Source organism: Rhopalosiphum padi, chromosome 1 (assembly GCF_020882245.1).
Source record: "Rhopalosiphum padi isolate XX-2018 chromosome 1, ASM2088224v1, whole genome shotgun sequence".
Classification (NCBI taxonomy): domain Eukaryota; kingdom Metazoa; phylum Arthropoda; class Insecta; order Hemiptera; family Aphididae; genus Rhopalosiphum; species Rhopalosiphum padi.
Genome location: NC_083597.1, coordinates 66,110,443 through 66,136,821, shown reverse-complemented (window position 1 = coordinate 66,136,821; position 26,379 = coordinate 66,110,443). Strand labels below are relative to the sequence as shown.

Here is a 26,379-nt window from a genome sequence, read left to right as displayed (position 1 = left end):
CCCCATTTTTTCAGCACCATATTTTTATTTACTAAGATTTTTATAAAATTTTAAAATTTTCCTGTGAATATATTCAACATAACTTCTTTTATTTGAATAAAAATCAAACTTTTTAACAATATAATGTTAAGCATATTATGATTTTTAGAAAATGTAAAAAAATTGTATAATATTCTAAGGATAATAGTTCTTTAAAAATGCTCTACGGAAACTTAGAATTATACGATATTGGATCTAGAATTTGTTAAACTCGGACAATTTTTACAAATTATAAAATCCAGATAGATTAATTACTATAATTAAAATGATAATAGCCTCTATAACTCAAAACTCGTTTAAATTTCGATTTCGATACATTAACATTTTCAAAAATAATCATCTGCTAGACAACTTACAAAAAGTCGATTTTCAATTTAAAAAATGAAGTTAATATCGCTTACGCATAGAAAAATACTTATATGGTAACTATAAAAAATACTTAAAAATTAAAAATTTGAATAAATTAATTATCAAAGGAAAACATGGGTATATTAGCGTCATTCTTAGTGAATCATCCGGTATTCACAAGTGTATCTGCAAGGACAGCGCGTGGGACAGTGTTGTCGTGGACATATTTAACGTTTAATATCGTAAAAGCCGGTATGGAAACGTTTTTAATAATAATATTATACTGATATAATTGTTGTGTAAGCCGCGCACGGCCGTCCGGTAAATTCGTGTGTAGCTATACAGTTGTGACAAGCGGGAATTATTTATGTATTGTGCGCGATTGTTGATATAAATTAAACGGCCACTGAATGACAACCACCATAAATATTATGCCGAAACGACATCGTTTGTGTGTGTGTGTGTGTGTGTGTTTGGCTGTGTAAGCGCGTGGGAAGCAAGTATTTCAGTACCGAATAATAACAACATCGTTACCAATACGATTTATTTGCGCACGCGCGCCCGTGGAACAAAAACGAAAAACCGAATTCGCATAATAGGTAGTAAAAAACTAAATTAAATAAAAACATGCAACTGGCATTTATTTCAATTACGTTTTTATAGGCGCGGACCAAAGCTGCAGCTAAACGGTTGACGGTAGTGCGAGTGAGAGGAATGCACGAATGAGGATCGATTTGCTGAAGCGCAGGTTTAATTCTATAATTTGTTCGGGAACAGGGAAAAATAGGGTTGTTTAAGTTCAAAGGCCTAAACACTGCCACGCTTGTATCTACTATAAAAAAACATGCCCCATAAATGCTCTCGAGGAAATAATTGAAGCATTATGGGCTGGCTGCATATAATATTATATTATAATGTAATGATTGAACCTATTCCGAATATCAGTGCGCCCGCTGTGTCAGCACAGAATTATTGTAATATCCTTTAGCCGGGGGTCTAAAACTATGCAAACTTGCGCATATATCTTAGAGCGGTCCATATTAGTTATTGGTTAAGTTTAAAATTTAAAATTTTCAATGTTTTACTCATTTATATATTCGTAATTAAATTATTATACTTCGCAAATTACGTTAATAGAAAGTGTGTCACACGTACCACCCTTAAACCTTGAATAGATAAGTTCTATAAAACTTAATTTATTCATAATACATACATATGCATATATTACTGTCATTAAATTGATTATTTTATTTTTTTTTTTATTGAATATTATAAAACTAGGTACTCTAAGTAAGGCGTCGAAATTAAAATTTACTCGATAAATAAGGACAACCTCCATTTTATATTATATATACTGATTATTCTATTTTTTTTTTTAAACTGTTCCTGGTGATAGGTACTATCACCTGAAGGCCGCAAACCGTGGTTTCAGATTTGTTGGTCGATTTAAATGATTCATTACATAAATCATTTTTGCGTAGGCTGTTGTAATAATTTATCATAAACTAACGAATCTATATAATGATTTACATTCCCGATTAATTTAAAGATCTCGTAAATCGGTAATAAATATAATGTACCTATTATAAAATTAAAATAACTCATAGATGTTCCGGTCGCTATATTTTCCGCGCACAAAAATTTTCTCACGACATCATTGTATTCTTCCCATTTATAGACATATTGAACAATAGCATTGGTTAATATAATAATGTCCGTTGTTTAAAACGTTTCAGATAAAATGGACAGGTACCTACGCGCGTGTTAAACTCTACAACAACTCGTAAACCGACCGCAATAATTATGGCGTTTCGAGAGAACACATTATGTATTATACAATATTACAACAATCATGCTGCGACGGTGTTCACCACTCGTGTGGCGGAGCAAGGCGATGTATAATACGTCGGTATACAACACATTTATGAATATCACGCCCGCGCTAGGGAGAGTCGTATGAAAAATAATTGTTTTTCTCGTCTTACATTGTGGGTACCTACTTTGCAGAATTTTTATTTAAATACTGCGTACCTAACCCCCGTGGTACACGAAGGAAATATATTAAACTGCACTCACCAGTACTGGGTGAAGATCGACGCCGTACATGTCCAGCCACTTGACTTTATCCAAGAAATTCAGCTCGGCGACTGCAGGCACTTGACCCCTGTAAAATGGCTGTCGTTAAGTAATCATAAAGAGCAAAAATAAAATAGAAAACAAAAAAAGAACGCAATAGGTAAACGTGCACAGCGAGGGCGAAGGAACGTTTATATGGCACGCTGCACTTACGTAAGTTCTTTGTGTATTTCTCCAATTCGATTCTCGAGCTCTGCGTTCTGATTGGACACAAACCGGAATTCGGACACGTACCCAAGAGTGTGTCGCCTAGGATCGAAATCTCCAAGTTCAGCTGTAACAAAATATTATCGTTATTGAAATCAATAATATAATATCATTAGGTGACAATATTATTATTATACCATGAATAACATAGCCATGCAAAAATTCCCTGAAATATTCCCAAGACCACGAATTTAGAGTTAAAATTTAGATTGTTCATATTATGTTTAAATTAACTTATGCAGTTATGCGCCAAAATATATTCTAGTCTTCTAGAAGATTAAAAAGACTTTTGGTGACTTAAAAAATGTATTAGTTACATCATATTTTACAAGTCTAATTCAAGTTCCTTCAATTAAATTATCAGCTCACAATGTCAACATTACATTTTAAATTGATAAGAAATTTGAAATAAAATATAGTTTCTCTCCTTATGCACACTATACCTCGTATTCGTAGATTTTTTTTTTTAAATAATCCTAAGATATACATAGTACATATTTCCGAAATATTCTTAACGATACATCACAGTCCCTGATAAAACTCAGCGATACGCACGTCAATCATTTCGACGAAATATAGTGCACATCTTGAGACTATAATACTATAATAAGTTATTATTGTATAATATATTATCACATTATTAAAATAATAAACGATGTTTATTGTAGGTACGTATTCTGTATATTGTTTATTGTGCGCGAAACTTTATTTATAATCAAAGTCGTAATAAAAACGTATATGAAACATGTGATAAAACAGTCTGCGTTGAAATTTATAGACGGTGATATATCTCGATTACTTAGCATTATTCCGTTTTCGGCGACATCGTATTACAATAATATGGTGTTTTGGTCTGTTTGTAAGTATATAATAGTGCGGGCAGACGGGGCGATATAGCCAATGTGCAGAGTCGTCTCAACTGACCGCCAACTTTATGAACATTATATAGAAGCCAAGTTGGATGTTGGAATGTTAAATTTATTGCTTCTCAACTTTACTATTACTATAGTCTATATAACTAAATTATTTCCTGGTATTTAAATTCTTAAAAAATGATTTACTAAAAAAAAATTTCTTAAATATACAAGAAACAGTATTTTAAATTTGTTATAACAAAATATTGCTTTTTTCCCAGAGTAAGTTTAATGAATTTTTTTTGAAATTTCAAAACAATTATTTTTTTATTTAGCGCCAGAATAAGTCAGTGAAATATAATTATTGAGGTACATCGAAAGTGTAAATATTATCGCGTTTGAACAGGTTTGTATAAGTACTTCCAAAATATCTTATATGACTCGTAGTGAGCCTATTACAAACTTTATAATGTCTGTTGCTACACAAACCCAAAATAATTATTTGCACGGCACGGTCTACAGCTGCCGTCAATTAATCAGTACGAGCAACAGATTGATTTAACAGCTGTCTAGTCGGAATGAACTGATTATAGAAATATTGTTGACGGCCGAGAACAACTTCAAAATATCAGGTCCGGATACAAGTTCATCGCGTGCTCATTATATTATTATAAATAGGTAATACATGGTTTTTACGTTGTTATCGAAGATCGAATATTTCCGGTGTATATATCAGCTAATATATTAAAACAAACGGAAGACGTAAATCATAAAATAAATAATAATAATAATGTATCGTTATAAACGTAACTGGATTACGTAAACCAGGAGACAAACGATTTTTATTATTATTATTATTATTATTTTGAAAGCGCTATGAAAAGTCGACCGCGGTTGGGTGCAAAAGTCGTCAGCCCCCGCGCGGCAAGGATAATAATATATTAGTGCGCGCGAGTCCGCTTTTCCCACTAATAATAAGCACCTAGATTTACACAATATTTATGGCCAAAATCGGGCGGTCTCGGGTTGATCTTTATTGCTTCCTATTTACATCGCAAGCGAATGGCAGATGAGGAGGAGAAAAAACCCCACCAAACAGAATAAACAACCCCCTTAACAAAATCATATATTTTATCTTGGCCGTTATACGAGTATATTATATACCATTACTTCTACTACGTCTTCTAACTGTTTACAGCATATACGTGGTAGGATATTGTATATATGCGATATGATTTTTTTTTTTATCGCGAGACACTAGATTTTTTTTGGTCTATTTCTGAATTTTAGGTTCAAAATATTTTCGTCGGACACAAAGTACGATCTCGACTAAAGTAGGTACATAATTATTATACAACAGAGTTTCTTGTCGTGCTCGGAACTCAAAATGATGTGTATAGTGTGTACTTCGCATTTTGTATTGTGCAAAATTTACAAAATTAATATTTTATTTTTGTGTATTGTATATTTTGTATGTATTTAACGGTAGTTTACCTAACTAAGACTTTACCGTAAATAGTTTAATACAAATTTATCCATTGCACGATATATTTTATTATTTTTAATTATTTACGTTTATGCATAATAGAAAACACCTAACCTAACTTGCGTGATGTGTGCATAAAGCTTATGTTTTTTTTTTTTATAATGTAATACGAAATTAATACTGAGTAGTACCTAATCAATTATTAAGTAGATACGTATAATAAAGACTTGTATTGTTTTTGTAGCTATATTTACATTGTTTTAATTATTACTAACAAATCTCTATTTGTAAACTTTTTTTTTATCAAGTCCCGACTGACTGAGTCAACGTGCCGAAAAACTACTAAATTGATTCATTTTTAAAATTATGAGGTAATCTATTTATTAATTTGTTTAGACCATAAAAAAGGATTTTATAAAATTCACAAAATGGACTCACAGATTTGTTGGTTTGCAAAAAACGGATATATAGAGTTTCCATTGATTACAGAAAATAAAATAATAATTTGTATTATTGTATATAATTTTAGACTTGTATTTTATACGTCTTGATCAAAACCATCTACATAATAATGTTAAAAATCTTTGAAGTTTATATCTAACGGGATAAAGTGATACGCGTGTTTTAATTTTCCACGGGTAATTCCTTGCAATATTAACTTACTAGTAATGTATAAATAACTAGGTGAATTTGATTGCACCTGATTTTTCCTTCAAATTATGTTTTCACAACCCGATCCGCAAAAATTGCTGTGAAAAATTAATTTTTAGTTTCAACATTTATTATACGACTTAACATAACATCATATGCTGGTAGTTATAGGTAGGGTGTAACAGGAGTAATTTGTGGAACATTGAGTTGCTGGTTCAGCCGAGAGCCCTATTTTACTGATTACTCCCGTTGAGTAGCGCATACGGTTATGAAATTTACCGGAAATCCGTGCTCGCACGATTGGGACCGTTTATTTTGTAGTGATGGATTTACACATGCGCGAAAGAATCCATACGTGGAGTTATCGGGATGCATTTTTTATTATGTGGAACTGTTTTTTACCCATCGTCCGGCTAACGCCATCGCTAGTTTTCGACCATCGGAATTGATATTTATTACCTGGCAAACGTGTGTGTGTTTTTTTTACCTGGCACAGACCACCACACACACATATACACACACATATACACAAACACATACATAGATTCATACGAACATACATGTATATGCAATTTCGTCGCGCGTCCACTGAGATTAATTTACACTCTCGGCCCAGGAAAAGTCCCATTAAAACTTCATAATAATAATATACCTACCGGATTTATGCGCCGGCTCTACGTTTGGATAAATTTACGAGCGGCAAGTGAAAAACAAAACAGAACAACAAAAAAAAAGTCCAGAAACCCGCTGCGCAAAGAAACAAAGCGATTTTTGTTTTCATTTTTAGCGTTTCACTCCGACCGGAACAATGTGCTGCAGAATTCCTCACCGGGCATCTGTTCTCGACTGTTTTGACGAGTTTTTGTAATTTTTTAACTAGACGACTCGCGCGCCAAGCCAGGAAAATACGTCTCAACATTTCCGACTCAATGAGACCTGGAATTCTGATTACAACTTAACCCGTCACATCACATAAACACATGTACCAAAGTACACACTTCCTTTAAACGTAGTATAATTGTATCGAAAAACATTTATATTCATCATTGTATGACTTATTAAAATATGATTTTTTTTTTTTTATTCTTTGCAAAAGCATAAGACGGGTTTCTAATAGAAACTCGATGAAATGAATTAAAATAAATTTTCAAATAACATTTTTGTTTAAAAAAAAAAAAATCGAACGATTATAATTGTTTATGTTCAATTTTTATGGCCCCGAAAACACGTGTAAATTATGTTACAAAAACGTTCAAACGATTTTAACACTAATTAATTATTCCTTTTAATAGTCGCTGTGAAGTTAACTCTTTGAAAAATAACCCACTAACGTATATACACTAATTAAAAACTATGTATATAGGGGAACAGACAACTTACTAAAAAGTAATAACTATAATTACCTTCAACGTACGCCAAAATTTCTTTACAAATTAACTCAAAAATATCAAAATATATTCAAGAATAATAAGTTCTGAAAAAAATTAATTTAACGTACCCTGTCTGATACATCGCGTGTTTCGTTAAGGTACTAGGACTAAGTGTATAATATTATAATATTTGGTATAACAACTTTACTATAACTCAAGTCCTACAGTATTTTGGCGTTAGGTATTCCGCGTCACTAAAATTGGACCTCAAATATTATATTAACAACTACGTTAAAGCCGCCAACCCGGATTGCCCGCTTTGAACTACATTTTCTATTATAACAATATAATCGCATAATTATTAAACTTTTAATAGAATAATTTATTCAGACCCGGCTAAGCTCTCCCAGAACAACGTAATAACACAATAAACACACATTGTGTTTCGTTCTTCTCCGCCCATTTATAGTCCAAACTTGGGCAGTCACAAACACCAAATTAGAACGATATACGTAGTACGAATAGTATATTATGTATGAAACGCAAATGTTAAATGTAAAAGTATTTCAATATTATGTTTAAACAATATTTATTTACAAAAAATAAAATAAAATATTCATACAATACTGATGAAAGCTTGCAAGCAAACGAGTAAGTATTTATATATTACTATATATACCTATATTATATAATATAAATAATATTATTTAGTGGTATTTATTTTCAATTAATATAATATATATTTTATACTTTTCAAACTATTTTTTTTAAACGTGTGTCGTGTTTTAATAGTAATAATAATAATAAGAATAAAAACACGACTAATATCGTGTATTTACATTCGATGAGACTCGGAAATAATACAGCTGACGTTATAGAATATTATTATCAATTTATATTGTTTTCGGGACCCACATGAATGTTGTACGAAGGTGGAATAATAATCATTATAATATTGTAAGACGTATCGTCTAAATTTATCGGAAAAGCGGGGAATTTATTCATCGGTGCACAGCTGCAGAGAGACGGAGGGCACGCGAAACGATTAAATTCGCGCGCGCACACGGTCCAGCGATCCTAATCCTCAGCGCAGTTAAATTGCCTATGGTAAACGCCGGATCGTTTCGAACCACATAACAATATTATTATTGTTGTTGTTATTACCTATTATAAGAGCTGTGAATGTGTAGAAAAATGCATTATTTTTAGCTTATTGTAAAAAATATAGTTTCCTTTACATAAAGCGTAAATAAGGTACTGACATTAATTCAATTTTGAAACTTTTTGCTATTATAATAACAGCGATCTTATCCTACGATTTATTATAATATTGGCAGCAGTTCGGTTTTATGTTTTTCAGTTATTATAGTTATTATTATTAGTTATTACTAAAATTACCATTGTTTTTGGTCATTTATATATAATGCGAATGCGTGACAGAATTTTACTAAAATATTGCATTGAACTCGCGGAAAAACGGTTTTGTGGGCTTTCTCGGTCTCTGTATTTTAATTATAAAAGGTCTTTTGAATAATCTATATTGTCAAAGTTATATATACGTGTATTGACGACTTATGTAATCAAAATCATCATTGAAACTGTTGTACATTATTCATTTTGATAATATTATTATATTATTTCGTCTGTAAAATGTATAATGTAGTGTAAATCAATTTCAGCGAAACCCGATTAAATTATACTTTACGACCTGTGCATAACAGTACTCATTCTAGCATAAACTATCGATTTTATTCAGATTTCCGCAAAACATTTTTTCGGTAACCTTAAAACATCACAACATAATTATTACGCTCATCATTAAGTATTTTAATATGGAATAGAGTAACATTTTTGGAAAATTACCAACCTACCGTTAGAAAATTTCAAACTAAAAAAAAAAAATTAATAATAATAGTTGAAACTTAAATAAAATATACACTTGATATGTACTTGAATCACTAAAATGATTTATAATAATACATTCTGATAATTTCACAAAGACCACAATAATCTACATACATTATTGTACCAAACTTCGAAGTTTGACTAAACTCTAAACAAAAAATATAGGTATATACCTATATTAGCGTGGCATACATAAATTGTAATAATGTGACCAAAGTTTTAATACTAATGTGCAAAACTAAACAGTTAAATTCTATTTTATACCTGCAATAATATTCATCATAAATCCTATCAAATATTGGTTAAGATCCTATATAGGTAGCTTATGATAATATTTTATTAATTAATATAACACAACAATAGGAATAGGGCATTTCTTTGTGATATATATTATAAGTAAACAGAATTAATTAAACAGTTATCGAATATATTTAAATTTTTTTTTAAATTCACTATAATTCTTAAAATAGGCATAAATATAGTATTGAAAATATGTAGTAATAAATATGTTATCAACATTTAAAATTAAATAAGCTATTACTATTCTCAACAACGGAAAATCACGTAAAAGTGATATATAAATAATTATTATGGGATAAAAAATCAAAATTATACAAAATTAGCATGGTTAATGTTTTACATTTCCATATTGTATTGTATACAAAATTAAAAATTATAAAAAAACAAAATTACTATTTTACTGTTTTACTGTTTAAACTATAAAATTTATTTTATTTTGTAACCATTTTATTCGACAATATAAAGTGATGAAATTAAATTAATTTAGTTTCCCGGATAGTCATTTGTTTGCCAGTATCCAATGTAAATAACTAACCGCTTTTTTTTCTTTTTTTTTTTTTGGCAACCGAACGTCGTAACGGATATTCTTACCGCCCACTTTTAGAGTGGTTCGGTCAAAAAGGGGTTTTTATTTATATTTTTTTCGTTCTCCATCCCATTGTGTTTGAAAAAAACATTATATTTTACCATGTGAATAGAAGAACAATGTTGTATTTTTCCCGAGTGTGTCCGAGGATTTCCTCACTTCAACGACGCGCAGTTCAGTGGTAGTCGTCGGAAAAGAGGGATTGTTCGGATCGGAGAGAGTAAGAGAGAGAAAAATAATACAAGACCAAATGTTGACGGTCTCTGCGATTCGGATTGTTAATATTTTTTATTGAAAATTCAGAATGATAAAAAATACCATTTTACCGCACTATATTTAATATATTTAATATTATATATATATATATATATATATATAAAATATTTATTTATACAAGTTTATTTTTGTATCAACAGTGACCGGCCTATTGTTCACATAATATAACAAAATTACGGACCCTCTGTATATATTTCCATACTAGGATTGATCCAACGTCAACGTGTACGGCGATTGTGTGTGTAAGAGAGAATTTAATTGTCACCCCTTCGTTTTGGCGAGACCATCGTTGTGTGTTGATGAAGGGAATATTAAAAAACTTTTTCTACGAAAAAAAGAATATATTCTTATGTCACTGCAGATGACTCTGGAGCCATAATAATATGAAAACTGTAAAAATGGCTAAAGTTAGATCAAGTATCTACTATATTACCCACGGGGAAAACGAACTGAAAAAAAATGTATAGACAAACTTTCCATACAGAAAAACGTAGGTACTATTGTAAACATAAGTAGGAAAAAAAGGACAACAATGGTAATAAAAGTATCGAATTTCTATAATAATACGAATTGACTATTAATTCGGAAAGAAAGTTACATTATAGATATTATAATTTACTACATCTGCAACATTATGAATAAATGTTTGTGTAAAAAAAATAACGGAAAAATTTGCCCAATTTTATTAAAATTCGAAAACCTAATCTTTGAAAAAAAACCAGTCTCATAAACATACAATTAATCATAATGTTTTCCACAATTTTTAATCGATCATAATTATAAATAATAAATAATATAAATTATAGAAAAATATATAAAATAAAAAAATAATATAATATATAAAATATAATAAAATATATCATAGTATATGTATATCTTATGGAAATTATATTATATAAAATATTTTTAAAAATAATTTATATTTGATCGTTCTCAGTTTAATTATAGATAATAAAATAAGCAGTGAGTACTGAATAAAAAAGTATGTGCCTACACTACAATAATTACACAGATATAATGAAGCGGACCTTTTTCGTAGAAAAACAAATGAAATGGGTAACATCAAGTAAATATATATACATGTATATAGATTTTACGTTACTCTTTCAGTAAAATGAAAAACACTATATCTCATATATAGGTTAAATTCAGAGAAATGTAAAAAAGAAAAAAAAACAAAGTCTCGTTCCAGACGGAAATAAAAAGAAATGTTATTATTACTATTTGTTTGAATGTGCGATTTTACACCCATATTCACACTTGATGGCTTATGTCGTGGAAATTCATGAATTTCCTCAGGTTTTTACGACTGTACCTTGAGTTTTACGCACGTCGACAACACCAAAAATGGCGTTTACTTCTCGGGCCCATAACAATATCCGTACGCAAACAATTTCTGTTCCCTTCCAGTTTTCGATAATCATCATACGGTGCATTGCAACTATACGATTTTATTTTAAAACCCTATATCGGTATTTTTTAAACGGAAAAATCGGTAATACAGCTGCAATATTCACCTCAGAAGAAATATATTTTTATTATCGATATAAATAATAAAAATATAAAGAAAAAAAAGAAAAACCAAGAAAAAACGTTTTATATAACTATTGTGATAGCAGGTGTGGGTATTATATTAGGTACGGGGACAGTATATAATAATGCATTATTTCACCTGACGCCGTCGCCATTTCACGTCTTAACATCGACGAAACTGTGTTTAATCTTAATCATAATCGTGTCTAAATACTGTAGTACGCAGCGTCCGACGTAATCCTTTACATTTGGATGTATAACCGTAATAAAAAATAATGAAATGGGGGTCGGGAAAAACTCATTTGTGGCGTAAATTTGGGAGATTTATCTTGAACATTCGTTTTTAATTTAGTTTTGTGGTGAGGCCGGTCGTGCTCTCGTATTGTGCATCATAATTAATGTGGTATGAACGGAGAAGGCCCCCCGTGGGCGGCGTTTTCACAGTTATGTGTTGAGCTAGACATGCAATTTTCATATTTTACACCAAGTATATTATGCATATAAAATTAAATTATACCTAATATTACGTTATATTATGACTTAGTGTACGCGTATTAATTTTAATTAATGCCCAAGCGGCGATGAAAAAATAAACATGATTAACGATTAGTAATAGTTTTACAAATGTGTAACTAGTTTTAATGTTTATTACACTATAATTATATAATTATATTTAAAAACATAATCTTTTCAGTTATATTGGAAATCGAGGGAGCTTTCCTTCTCAAAAGACTTCCATCCCTTTCCCTCCTAAAAACAAATAAATAATAATCTCAATCTACTTTTTCCTTTACGAATATTGTCAAAAATGTCAATAGAAAAGTACGTATTATGTATATAAAATATTTTTTAATGATAAATTGGTAAATATTTGGACTGAAAAAATACCTTTTATTCCTTGAATTGCTTTATAAATGGCAAAAAAACTGGCAGAATTTTTAAAATAAATTATATAATTCAGAGTTTGCTTCCGCTACATATCAGTTTAAATTTAATATATTCAATAAATCATTGTAAGTTTACGAAAAAATAAATTTTGAGCGAAAAAAACGAATAATTTTAACTTACAACGCTTATCAAATAAAATTGCACTCGACTTTTTGATATTTTTAAATTATTATAGGAATAACTTCAGAAAGTTTTGAAAGTGAAATAAATTTTTAACTCTAGGGATTTCAATACCTACGTTACACAAAGATAAACTAAATAATTTTGTAATAATGTATAAAAGCAAAATTTTAATGATGGAAAAGTGAATCAAACGAGAAAAATATGTTTAGTTATTGGAATTTAGTAGTAGTTTTCAATATCAGTGCCTAGTTTTTGTCTATGATTTATTCAAACGTCACAATCAAAGACATTTTTAAAAATTGTTGTTTACTATTATGATGTTATTAAAAATATAAAAGAATAATATTTGAATAAACATTATCCAGAATTCTTACGGTGACGAATCGTTTTTTTTTTATTTATAATAATATAATTTTATTGATCTCTTATATGCCACAAAATAAAAACATTAAAAGCTAAATATACAGACCAGTGGGTGCTACGAAATTTGAGGTAAATAATTGATGATAAAAAAAAAAAATGTATTTATGCGATACCAATATCGTTTAGAAGCTTTTGCATAATTTTTCGTAATCTGTTTGTATATAATATTTATTATATAGACTCGATGGTAACGCACACGAATCGAAAATCGCATTAGTATAATATTTCAAGTGCAATTCGTATAAATGTTACTGTCGGACTTGTGTGTGTATTTACAATTTTATAAAAGGACGGCTAATCAAAATCTCTTGGTATTAGTCACGCGCCCCCCCAGCTAAAGCCATAAAACTATTTTGGGAAAAAGAAAATATTTGAGAGGAAACCCGATTGACGACAACAAAACAATAATAATAATATATTATGGAATTATATGACTACTATTTATACGACGTCTATCATTATCGCAGTAGGCTTTTAATCGACATTATATATTGTTGAGGGGGTGCAATTAGGGTAATTGCATCGGGTGATATGGATTTGCACAACGGGTTTTTGAGCGAAAAAAAGAGGAGTAAACGACCGAGGTTCCGTAATCTACGTACAGCATACATTATTATTGTTATTGTTATTATTATCATTTTTATACGCTCAGCGTATAATATTATGCGTTTAGTGGTTTAAAATACGTCCTAAACCTACGTCTTGCATGTACAGCGATATAGTTATCATTACTATAACGAGCGTCGCGTTTATTTTTCAAATTTAGAACACGATATTATTTATTTTACTTTATTTTATTTTATTTTATTACAACACACTATACAGGCCATGGCCCAAAATATAAAATTTGATAATAAACATTTGACATTTGCAAATAACAAATATTTAAATATTTTAGCAAACGCTCGGAGTTTAATTGGAAATGACGAGCATCTTTTTCATTAATAATACGCAAAAAAGTTTCATGTCATCAGAAAATATAAATAGAAGATTTATAATCTATACATCATTGTGCTAATAACAGTATGTACACGAAGATAATCAAGACCATTATTTTAAGAGTATTCTATATGAATCTGCTACAAGCTATCGTCATTATACGATGATCGCAAGTATGATAATATCATACAGAGCGAATAATATTGATGTTAATACTATTTTGAAATTTAATTTCTGATAAATATCGCGTTTATGACATTTAATTTTGCCCACATTTATTTTTTTCTACCTTTCATAAGTTGGCATATAACAGGCAGATTTATTGGCTTTTGATGTTTAAATTTATTACAACCTACGCATTATGTTTTTAATTTCATAATCTGAATACACGTTGAATGTCCCAAACAACTAGCATATTCTGATTTATAAGCATATTTAAAATTTAGTTAGATGACTAAATTGGAGTGGCAAGGTTCATCGATTAAAACACGAGTTGAGTACATGACTAAAATTTAAATATTATTTAAACTTTATTAATAATAAAAAAAAAATAATAATAATAGTAATAACGGATTGTTCAATGCTCAATCCGATAGGATTAAACAATTATAATATATAATATCCATATATAGGTATGCATCAATGTTTTTTTTTAAGAATATATTATTGTTATTTTTAATGTTGGTTGAAACACAAAACTCAAAAGTTGATAGTGGTCCGTGAACAAAAGTAAGGATGTACTTATATACTATTATACATAAAATACAGTAGACCACTTAATACCGGATATTCTAAGTCGCTACAATTTAATCCACTATTCAAAGGATGAACCTTTAGACTGGAGTTTATTTCTAAAAAAAGTTTGCTATTTTAGAGGTATCCATTAGAAAATGTTTCACTTTACAAAACGTTGAGTCGATGTATCTTAAATATTTTTTGAGAAGCAAATTTTCATCGATTTTTGAAACATTAATAATGAGTGTCGGCCGTTAAAATAAGTCGGTTTCGTTTTACAGTTCTCGGATATATATGGCTGTTAAAGTTGCCTCCCACTCACAAAAATAAGAAAAATAGTGTTTTTCACCAAAAAATCTTTCGGGCAACATGACACTGCATCCGACCCCTTTTACTCGACTAATACTCGTTATCTCGGGATTTTGGATACACTTTCGTTAAATATATATATTGCATACGACGGGTTTTCGTGCCGACTACTCCACGTCCGACTCTAACTATTACGTATTTTTTAGATCCAAACATGACAGACGTTGTCACATGCGTAGATAGTCTCGTCAAAAACTGATTTGGAATGTATATAATATATACGTATATACCGTACATATATATCACCCATTCACGCGTAGTGTGTAGACATTGCGGTTTAGTTTTTGGTCTTCGTATTATATACGAGACGAATCATTTAACGCAGGATACATATTATTACTAAAACTTTTAACGTTATTGAAAATATTTATTTTATTTTAAATTACTTTAAGTCGTTAAAAAAACGATTTTCTAAAAAATAATATTTTTTAACTATTTTTGTCGCTATCATTATTTATTAACAAAATGCATTCTTAATTTCTTTTTTAAAGCAAATTAGCAAAATATTTTTTTGTAGAACTTCGTCATATAAATATAAAATTTTGGACGATTTTTTATGAAGTATAATAAAATTTAAAGTTGTGATGAGTGGAGTGATGTGGTAAAGTTATATCCCGCAAAACGTTGACTCGCTATTAAACTTTAAATATTTATACATTTATAACTAATTAATTAATTACTTGTCCAAATTTTTTTATTTATCGAAATACCCAAAATAAAATTAAAAACGTGTTGTCGTTTAAGGAGTAAAAAAAAAATTAAAGGGATAAAAATAGTAGAAATTGTAATTTTTCAAAAATGTTGTATTACAAGCTTACGATTATGTAAAACAATATTTTTTAAAAATTTGGTGTTTTCTTAATAATGAGTGAGTATGTCTCATAATATGTAACTATAATATATAAATAAGTATAGTTAATAACTAAATACATAATTAGTAAGAAGTAACTTGTATAAAAGTCATATTGTATGTCGCACCTAACCTAAAGTTAACACATTTCGGTTTAATATTTTCAAAATTTACCCGAAACGGTTCATATTCTCATCACGCTACTTTACCATTCATGGTATTTTGCTATCAGCTGTCCACGGATACTCGCGGAAAAGAGGAGATTTTAATTACTACCGAATTTTTCCAACAAAACTTACATCGTATATTTTATTTTTGTATTTTTTTCGCCATTATATATATATATATATTTAGGATTTACCATTGTGGATGACGATGTTTGACAATCACTTTAATAAATAAATATATGATAATAAAATAGGTATTTGATATATATTATTTTGTTTGTGTATTATTCTTTATTATAAGAATCATAATTTCCAGAAAAATCGATAGGCGATGAGATTGAAATTAAAACATTGGAATCAATGAAATCCCTATATAGTCTCCATGATGTTTACAAAAAACAAAAAAAAAATGTTATAATATATTATTGTACACTAAACACGCATATACTTGTGTAATTTATCATGATCGCCAGACTCATTAGTCGTTGAGTAATAATATTGGAGCCTCCGCTTTTCTCATTCACGCCAACGCCTATTACTTTTATAATAATAAAATAATATCATCTAACATTATGCTCTCGGTTTCTCATGCGCCGTTCAATAATGTCCATTTGCCCGATATACATACATATATTTTATCTATGTCCGTTTTGATCATTATCGGCATAAATTAACAACTTACTTAGTTGTTAATGAGCTTTGAAGTTTTAACATGTGTGTTACACTAGTTTTCTTTATAAAAATATTTTAACGTATTTTTAGAAAAAATAAATAAAAATGTTAAATTTGAAGAAAAGTCGAATACTGAAATATATAATGCACATAGTATAACATATAAAAATACAACATAATACTCGCAATAATTTATTTTTGTACAGATAAATATTAGTAGAGGGTTAAGAATAATATCAAATTACAACTATATATGCTTGTTTATGTGTTTGTTTTACTGCAACTAGTAATACAAGTGTAATCTGATCAAGTTTATTCTGTATATTTAACGTTGTTTATATAATATATATATATATTATATAAGCCCCAAAATTGCATTTTATGTAATTGGCTATTTTCGAATTACGTTATTTATCTTTTTTCAAAGTAATATCAACTATTAAAAATAATATATGAAATAGTTTGTATATATAATATATCAATTCAAAATATCGAACACTTGTATAATTTCGTCCCATTTTTATTTTTACCGAAAAATTTAGAACGAAGAAGTATTAAGCTTGAAATATTATTAAAAATTACTAAAATATCGATGAACGACCATTTGCAAAAAAATTATACGGTTTTTAATTAGCAACTAATAATACACATATTTTTAAAAATATTTATTGTTGTTAAAACGGGTCATACAATATTAACATCTTACAATTTATATAGCGGAGTCAACGACCTGTTTTCCCGTTGAAATGTCAACTGTTAACAGTATTGAGCAGGGATGAACTATTACGATAAAATGTCATTCAATAGAAAAAAAATATCAAATAAGTTCTCAGTAAAAAAGACGCAGAAAATAAACATTTCTATAGTAAACAAAAAACATGGAAATTTTCATAAGATCGTAACCCGGCTTTTGCGTATCATCGTTACCTTTGCATTTTAAAATTGTTAAACTTAAAGAAAAATTAACACTGTCTAACGTAACTATATATAATATACAATACCTTCAATTCGATTTATTCTTAATTTAACATGCTCTAAAGAAGAATTTGAGGATTCGTGTACATACACACTAAATCCATTTAGCGATTCTTTGAATTTTCTGACTTAAAGTTGTATTGTGAATAATAAGATAATGACTAACGAATTCAATACATTTATCGTGATACATAATGTACATAATATTTATATATATTTAAAACCAGTCGCCAGTCTATCAATATTTGTCGACAATAATTACACACATTCCTTTCAAATCAGTAATACATTATAATATTATCGAATTCATAAACAAAACAACTACTGTTTCACTTCACAATTCAATTTTAAAATTGTATTATTCTGCAAACATATCATTTCGTTATACAAAATATAATTCATCAAATGTCAACAACTAAAGCAAATTTAATCATACCTATGCATTTTTAACACTAATGAATACTATATTATAATAATATATGTTTACTAATTAGTAATTAATAATTGCGTATAATTAAATATTACTATAATTACTTATGTCCTATTCCTACAGAGTGTAGACTTTTATGTATGTGACATAATAAAATGTAAAAGAATTTTATTTCTTAGGTATATCATGTCTCGTCGAACAATAAAGATTAGAAAAAATATCCCGTCGAATTAAAGTATAAAAAATTAGTGACATTTCGAATAAAGTTTTAGATAAAATACACCACATTATCTTACACTGTAATCTGGATGTATAATAAGTTCAGTGAATCGCTTCTCACTGCATGGTATATTTAAATAATTTTTAGACTAAATAAATTTAAGAAAAAAAAATGTAATCTTAGCCTTAAGTTCGCGATGAGCGCTTTTGGTAAAAAAAAAAATATTATATACAAAGGACTATTGTTTAAAATAACGGTGGTCGACTTTGTTTGGCGAGTGTTTTTATTTTTTTTTTTTTACTATACTATTACTATAGGTACTATGCGATGACGTCGTCGAGGACATGGTAAAACTCTGGTCGGAAGTCACGGCAGCGGCAATGAGGGGAGGTGTTAGCGATGGTAGTGATTCGGTAAGGCGTGAAAAAGTTTTATGTGGAAAACGGGCAGTGAAGTACACAAGTGGAAAAACAATTTTCGCAGTTTAACAACGGCCTCGGGATGATGTGCGCGCTGCGTGTAAAACGCACAGGATATTGTAGTATTTTCCTTGTTTTTAATTTCGGTTTTTGCGAGTCTTTTTGATTTTGGTCGGATGAATTACATAAAAAAAAACCCGTAGTAACAGAAACCGCAAAATGACTAACTATCCACGTACCTTTATATGCGCGTGAGACGGTTAAGATGGAAAACCGAAAACCTGCAGGCGAGAGAAAAAATCGTTTCATTAATATCTCGATATAGACTACTGCAGGATCGCGCACGCCTTCGAAAAAACCCCAGAACCTCGCGTTATTTGTGTATGTTTGTCAATATCAAACGGCTTTTAGGCTTACATATGAAATAAATTTACATAAAGTATATGTATATATGTATATTCTATCACTATCGTTGTATAATATTATTGTGTACTTACATTGCACGACATACGCCCCTAGCTCGGCCATCAGTTCTTGGGTGACAGGTACACGTCCTTGCAGTATGTCCTGTTTGAGCTGCAAGAAAAACTGATACCTGCAACACGATGTTTGAAATAACTAAATGTATTGAGAATACGTCTTTATAGGTGTACGCGAAAAATTGCAGCACAGAGAACCTGCTATCAAACGTTGCCCCAGTATATGCTGTCACACATCGCATACTTAGTTCATACACTTAATATTATAATAAAATAACACTATACAATAAACACTCGTGTTATATCAAATATTAAAAGGAATATAAAAAAATTGAAATTTCGAGTTTTATTAAAATACAGTCATTTTAATAGAATTTAAATTTAGTTCGATGTAACACAATATTCGAAAAGTCAACGTTTAATATAATAAGAATCCAAACTATATATTATTATTTAGTATATATTGCATAATATACACGCTCAAATGGAGTCAATATACGATAGAGTGTTTTTTTTTAACCTAACCTAACCATACCCCTCACGACTCACATTGAAATATAATTATTTCAGCAGTAAAATATAATACTTGTATAATATTATACACTCACTGACCAATGCGAACATAATATTATAGCGTCTAATAGTTAATCTAACACGCCTCCTGCTACATGGCTCACACAGAATATTATAAGTTATAACTATTCGAAATTTAACAAATTACTACCAAAAATACTTTAATCATATTATGAAACACGTGTAATTTTCGTGATCTAATTATTATCATACCTAATTATAGTTAGACATTTCCCCAATTATCAACTCTGCCTGATTAGACAAAAAAGTAATGATTGACTAACGCGTGCGACTGCATACTCTCCAACGTATATATTATATTTATAATTATTTTTACTATTTTCATTAGTAGTTAGTAGTATCACGAATTTTCGTTATATTCAACTGTGCACATTACGTACATATTATAATAACATATATTAATCCATTATACATGTTACATTCAAAAAGTTATATATCAAATCGTCAAAATTAAATATAGGTGCGACAAACGTCGCCTTTCCGGGGTACACATATGAAACGTGATAAACGCAATGATTCACTAAGTATACTCATTACTCAGTGTTCACACCCTTTTTCTACTGTAAATTATTTAGCCAATAATGTTTCTAAAAATGTTGACTTATTAAATTCAAAATTCAAAATTCAAAGAGTAGTTTTTGAGTTATTTAACTTTGTGAATACTTACTGAGGATAACTTAAGTCTATCGGCTTGGAAGATATATAGGGTATATTTATATGAAAATGTAAGTAATTAATTTTAATCTATCAAAATGTATAATATGTGAAAATAATTTAAGTATAATAAAGTATACTAGATCTTATATCATATATTATATTTTATATTTTCTTAAAATCATTTTTAAAGACTATTATCTTTAGTATAATATGCATTTATGCATTTTAATGACTCAATAAAAAAAAATGAAAATACTCAGTTGGATTTTGACCTAAGTACATTTTTAAAGAAAATTGGGGATAAGCATTAAGTATGCTTTTCGAATCATCATGTATACTTCGAGATTAAAATATTATTGTACATACATAATATTATAAAAGACGCGGTTCCGACCACGCGGACAACGACAACATTTTTGACGCTAATACGTGTATAATTTATTTTACCACATGATTTCATATGCGTGAAGCTCACACAACAATAATATCATAATAATAATAATAATAATAATAATAAATGTTCTACACACATAATTCCGGTATATTATACATAATATTATATAGTTACATTAGGTACACAAGAATATTATACATACGTGAACAGGCGGCAGTGTTCGTGCGATACAGAGTGCTACGGGCTATGCCGCACGACTCGATCATTATAACCGGAGATCGATGTCGTGTTTTACGGCAAATAAACTGTAATAATTACCATCCTCAACGAACACACGCGCGTGTATAGGACGCATAATATTTTAAACGCATCGCGGGCTCCTATCTATATCATACGCGTTTTTAAAATATATTATAATGAACAGGGTATGACGCGTGCAATCGTCTGGGAAAAAACAAATTACCGGTCTCCGCGCGGCGTGAACTCGATTATTCGATTCTATTAGTTTTAGGGCATAATAATAAGCAGTAATGATTGTGTGTGTTTTGTTTTGTGTTTTTTTTTTTTTTTTTTATCATCGAGGGCGATTTGTACGTGGACGGAGGACGGAAGGCCCAAAAATCCCACGCTACCGAATTTCACAAGTTCACACACACACCTCATCGATTAACTGCACGACACGTTTAAAACTAAATATTACTACAATAAACTGAACACGGATATTTCTACCTTAAGTAGCAGCACCGGTCAGGTAAAACATAATATTTTTAGAGTTAACGCTCGGAAGTTATAAGACCTAAAATAGACAAAATAATATGCACAAAAAAAAAATTAAAACATTGTACGAACTGAATTGTGAAATATAATATGCAAACAATTTTATAAAAAATGCAAAAAAAAATGTTTATCAACAAATTAAAATAGTGAATAAATGTTTATTATTTATTAATATTGTTGTATTGACAGTATAATGTTTATTATAAAAATCTATTTGGCGATATTCATTATTGAACTAAAAATATATTATCACAGTACTTAAATAATATTTATAAAAATATATATTCAATTTGTTTAATGTTGTATTCCAAATATGCATAAATCATTAAAAGTCTAAAAAACATCAATTTTTTTTGGAAACATAAAGTATTTATACAAACTTAACTCTCTTTTCTAAAATTGATGAAATATACAAAACATGTATTTCAAATTTTTGATTCCATAACTCATTATACACAATAAAATATATAGTGTATTTCTAGTTTGGCCCATTATAAATCGATAAAATTGATAAAAATCAAAACCTATATAAAAGGTTGCAATAATTAGTTTTGCTTTATTTTAATATATTAGATTAATGCAATATCCGTCTATGACCTATGTAGTAGTGTCGTACAAACTAATATAAAGTTTTCTATTTACGTGTATTATATAACGTACTAAATGCATATTAGCACGCGGATTATACCAAACTTAAACTTATAATAATAATATACACTTGCCTACCTACACGCGTGTTTGATATTTACTTAAAAAAACTTAAAACTTAAAACATTAAATACCACATCGCATCGCTATGTAAGTATTATATAATATAGTATCTCGGTTTGCAAATTACGATCGAGGCAACTATTTTTATTATATATTATTATATCATAATACAAATTTATGCGGCGTTTTGCAAGTAACGACCTAAGTTTTTTATTTGTTGTTATTATTTTTATTATCATCATCATCATCGTCACCGCAAACATAAAGCTTTTAATTTCTCTGTTATTACGTGGCTTAACAGATTTCTATAAAACCAGTGCGAATGTCACCACCTGTGCCGTTTTTAATTAAGAAATACACGCAATATAATATATTTTAAAATTAATAAAAATATATATGGTATCAGTTCCTGTGTAATTTTTCCATTATACGTCAACGATTCAATAATATACATGATGTATAGGTACGCCTACTATTTTAATGACAAAAAGAATGCCTTATTCTCGTTGTTTGTCAACTTTTGCAGTAACCTTTGTGCCTTTTCATATCATATATTATATATATATCATACGTGATGAGCTATTTATCATTAAAAAAAACTAACACACAAACCGACGCGCCTTATTGTAATCTGAGGTGTTGTAGTGCATATACGTGTATTACTCAAAAAACAGTAAAGGAAAAATATTCCATTTTAAAATGACAATTTTTTTCGACTACGCCGAGTGATATTAAAAAATACCGTACCTACTATTTATCTGTCTGTAATATTCTATATCCTGTACGCAGTGATTTTTCCACAAAACGGGGAACATTCTAAATGTTTAAAAAGTGTCACATTTACTTATTACGCAGTCCACAATAAATTTCCGAGTAAAAGATTAAGTTACAAACGTTTAACTATCATTATTTTTCAATTTTACGCAAATTTACTTGGAAATGAATAATTTGCTAAAAAAATTAAATTAAAAAAAAAAACGAATCTTAAGATATAACTAAACAAGCAACAGTACCGTCAGAAACATTGTGTTAATTGGCCAAAAAAATAATCCATGAAAAAAGTTATATAAGTACACTTGAATTTTATTTATTCATATTTAAAAGTGTAGATCGACGGTTTATGTAAAAACAAAATAGATAAAATAGAACTATAATGAAATTATATTGATATTGGCCGAGGAGATTGTGAAAATATGAATTTACCTGAAATGTTAGCTACATCATTAATCAATGAGTAGTTTAATAGGTACTACCGTGTAAAACTACACGTTTGATAAATAACCAAATGTTCGATTGTATGAAGCGAAAAGCTTAACACAATAGTAAAATACATTTTTCTGTATAATCATATAATTAAGATCCAAGTATAATCTAATAATTGTTTAAGACAATTTTGTGTGTATTAGTATAATCTAAAAATAAGTATTATACAAAAACTATTTATTTATATTATATTATAGAACTTTTGAAAAAGAAAAAGAAAAACATATATATTGTTATAATGATATTATTAACGATTAAACAATTCTTTTTAGTATAATATTTAGGTAATATTTAGGTACTGTAATTGTTGTTTTATTATTGAATTCTAATAAATTTTATACATCGATTAAATATGGTTGAATCTAGTTAAATTATGTTTTGGTTATGTTTATTTTACGATAAATCTATGTCTGTAACTTTATACACAAAGTAAATAAAAGTTTCCTTTTATTTTTGTTGTATAATTTGTTGTTGTATTTGTATTATTATAACTTTTTATTATAATATTTAATATGCATAATATAATAGTATAAACAACAAGTCAACAAAAATAAAATTATACATACCTATCCTTTGAATTTTACCATATATTGTGTAATAAGCTAAATATATTGATATTTTTCCCCGCGCATTTGTTTAATAAAATATTTTTGAATAATATAATATAAATTTCAATTTGAAAACACACTATTATGATCTATGTGACCCATAGGTCATAATAATAATTATTTACTATGATTATTACTATAAATAATATTTTATCTACCTGATATAAACTTTTTTAGTAATATTTAAGTGATTCAAATGGTATTTTCCGGTGGTTATTATATATGTTTTTCACTATGTATAAAAGTCATTGATTACTAATATACGATAATGATACAAGATAACTTAAAGCAGTTGTATCATTAATTTACTTGTGGTAATTGGAATGCAAAACTCGTTTCATTATTTAGTATTATTATTATTTTATAATGTAGATATAATATAATATAATAGTATATTATAATCTCAAGGCGTTTTTGTTAAATGAGAATAAAAATAATATATTCTTGGGGAACATTGCATTTAAATAACCAAGTTTATTCTTTACATTTTAATTTTTTTTTATTCATATATTCTAATATAAACGACTAAAATATGTAACGCATTGCAACTATAAAAGCTATGATAAATGTATTTTTCGTTATGTCCTTGTCTTTTGAATACGAAAACTAATGTTTTACCTGTGGACAATGCGGAGATGGTATTGCGCTCGATTAACCCTTTACGTGGAAATTTATTGTAGCCTAAGGGAACCAATTGCAGCTCCATAAACGCGCTGTGAGGAAAAATCAGCGGGAATAAAGTAGAGACAAAATGGTGTGGTCACAACGATTATGGTGTAATAATACTAATAAAACCGACTCACTGTATCATAACGCTTTTTGTGTAATTCTTCAGTCGGAAAAATAAACTAAACTGTGGTTATCTGCAGGAAGTCAAATTAGTTTAGAAATGGCAATCTCAGCAGCAGAGTTTATGCAGACGAAAATATATACGAGTTAAAAATTAGTTGCGTTAAATATTCGTGTACATGTATACATATATTTTTTACTTTCAAAACAAGCATTCACGTTATAAAAATCGTAAAAAATATATACGTAATCGCATTTTACTTGTAATTGTACACATATACAATACAAATTGAATACAATAATAATATATAATTAATTGAACGATTTCGAATGATAATCTCGTCTATGTGAGAGAAAAATAAAACTCGTAAACGCATGATTAATTTATTATGCGATCACGATTTTATCATTGTATCATATATATATATATTCAACTCGGTGGCCATTATCATCGCGCGCGCGCACACATACACACACACACATACATACAATTAATGACTAAATTAATTTCTCCTGTCCGATTACAAGTCCACTGACGTTTCGTATAATATAAGAATCGTAAGTACACATAACGACTATTGAGCGCGACCGCATTTAGATATATGTAGGTACGTATTATTATTATTATTTTATTATCATTGTGCTCTAGTTTAGTAATAATCACGAACGTCGGCGAAGAATATTACTGCCGCAATGAGCTTATGCAATCCGCAAGAATACAAACACACTAGCACATATTACAACGCGATAAGTATACCATGTAGGTACGACATGATATAATTCTTAAATATACGCGCGTTCGGTGAAAGGGGTTTTCCGCCGCCACTGCAATCGACATACACTCGTAGAGGTGACATTTTTCTAGCCCTCAAAAATGTACATTTTACACGACGTCCGTGCGCGATTTCGTATCGCGGCGTTATGAAACGGAGAAATAAAAACGCGTGTAAAATAGGAAATGGCGAATCAATCATAGCCGTCGTGTATTTGTCACGAAATTACAAGGTGGCGTGTCCCACGGCGAGTGTTCTCGCGCAGTCCGACCAAGAAAGTCCATTAATGCGGCGATTTCATTCATTTCCGGCACATAAGAGGAATAAATACGAATATATATTATTATGAGTACACGCAATGAGTTCGCGCATC

The 26,379-nt window shown here is 29.1% G+C and overlaps 1 protein-coding gene across 2 annotated transcripts in view; it reads right to left on the bottom strand.

The window, feature by feature from the left end:
- LOC132932156 (band 4.1-like protein 4) overlaps positions 1–26,379 on the bottom strand; it is a 145,950-nt gene that overhangs the window by 38,441 nt on the left and 81,130 nt on the right. For both annotated transcript variants that reach the window (XM_060998393.1, XM_060998394.1), the window contains exons 6-8: positions 19,459–19,556; positions 2,677–2,797; positions 2,464–2,551 (exon numbers count right to left, since the gene is read on the bottom strand). In XM_060998393.1, coding sequence (XP_060854376.1) covers positions 2,464–2,551; positions 2,677–2,797; positions 19,459–19,556 — 307 coding nt within the window. The remainder of the gene's footprint in view (positions 1–2,463; positions 2,552–2,676; positions 2,798–19,458; positions 19,557–26,379) is intronic.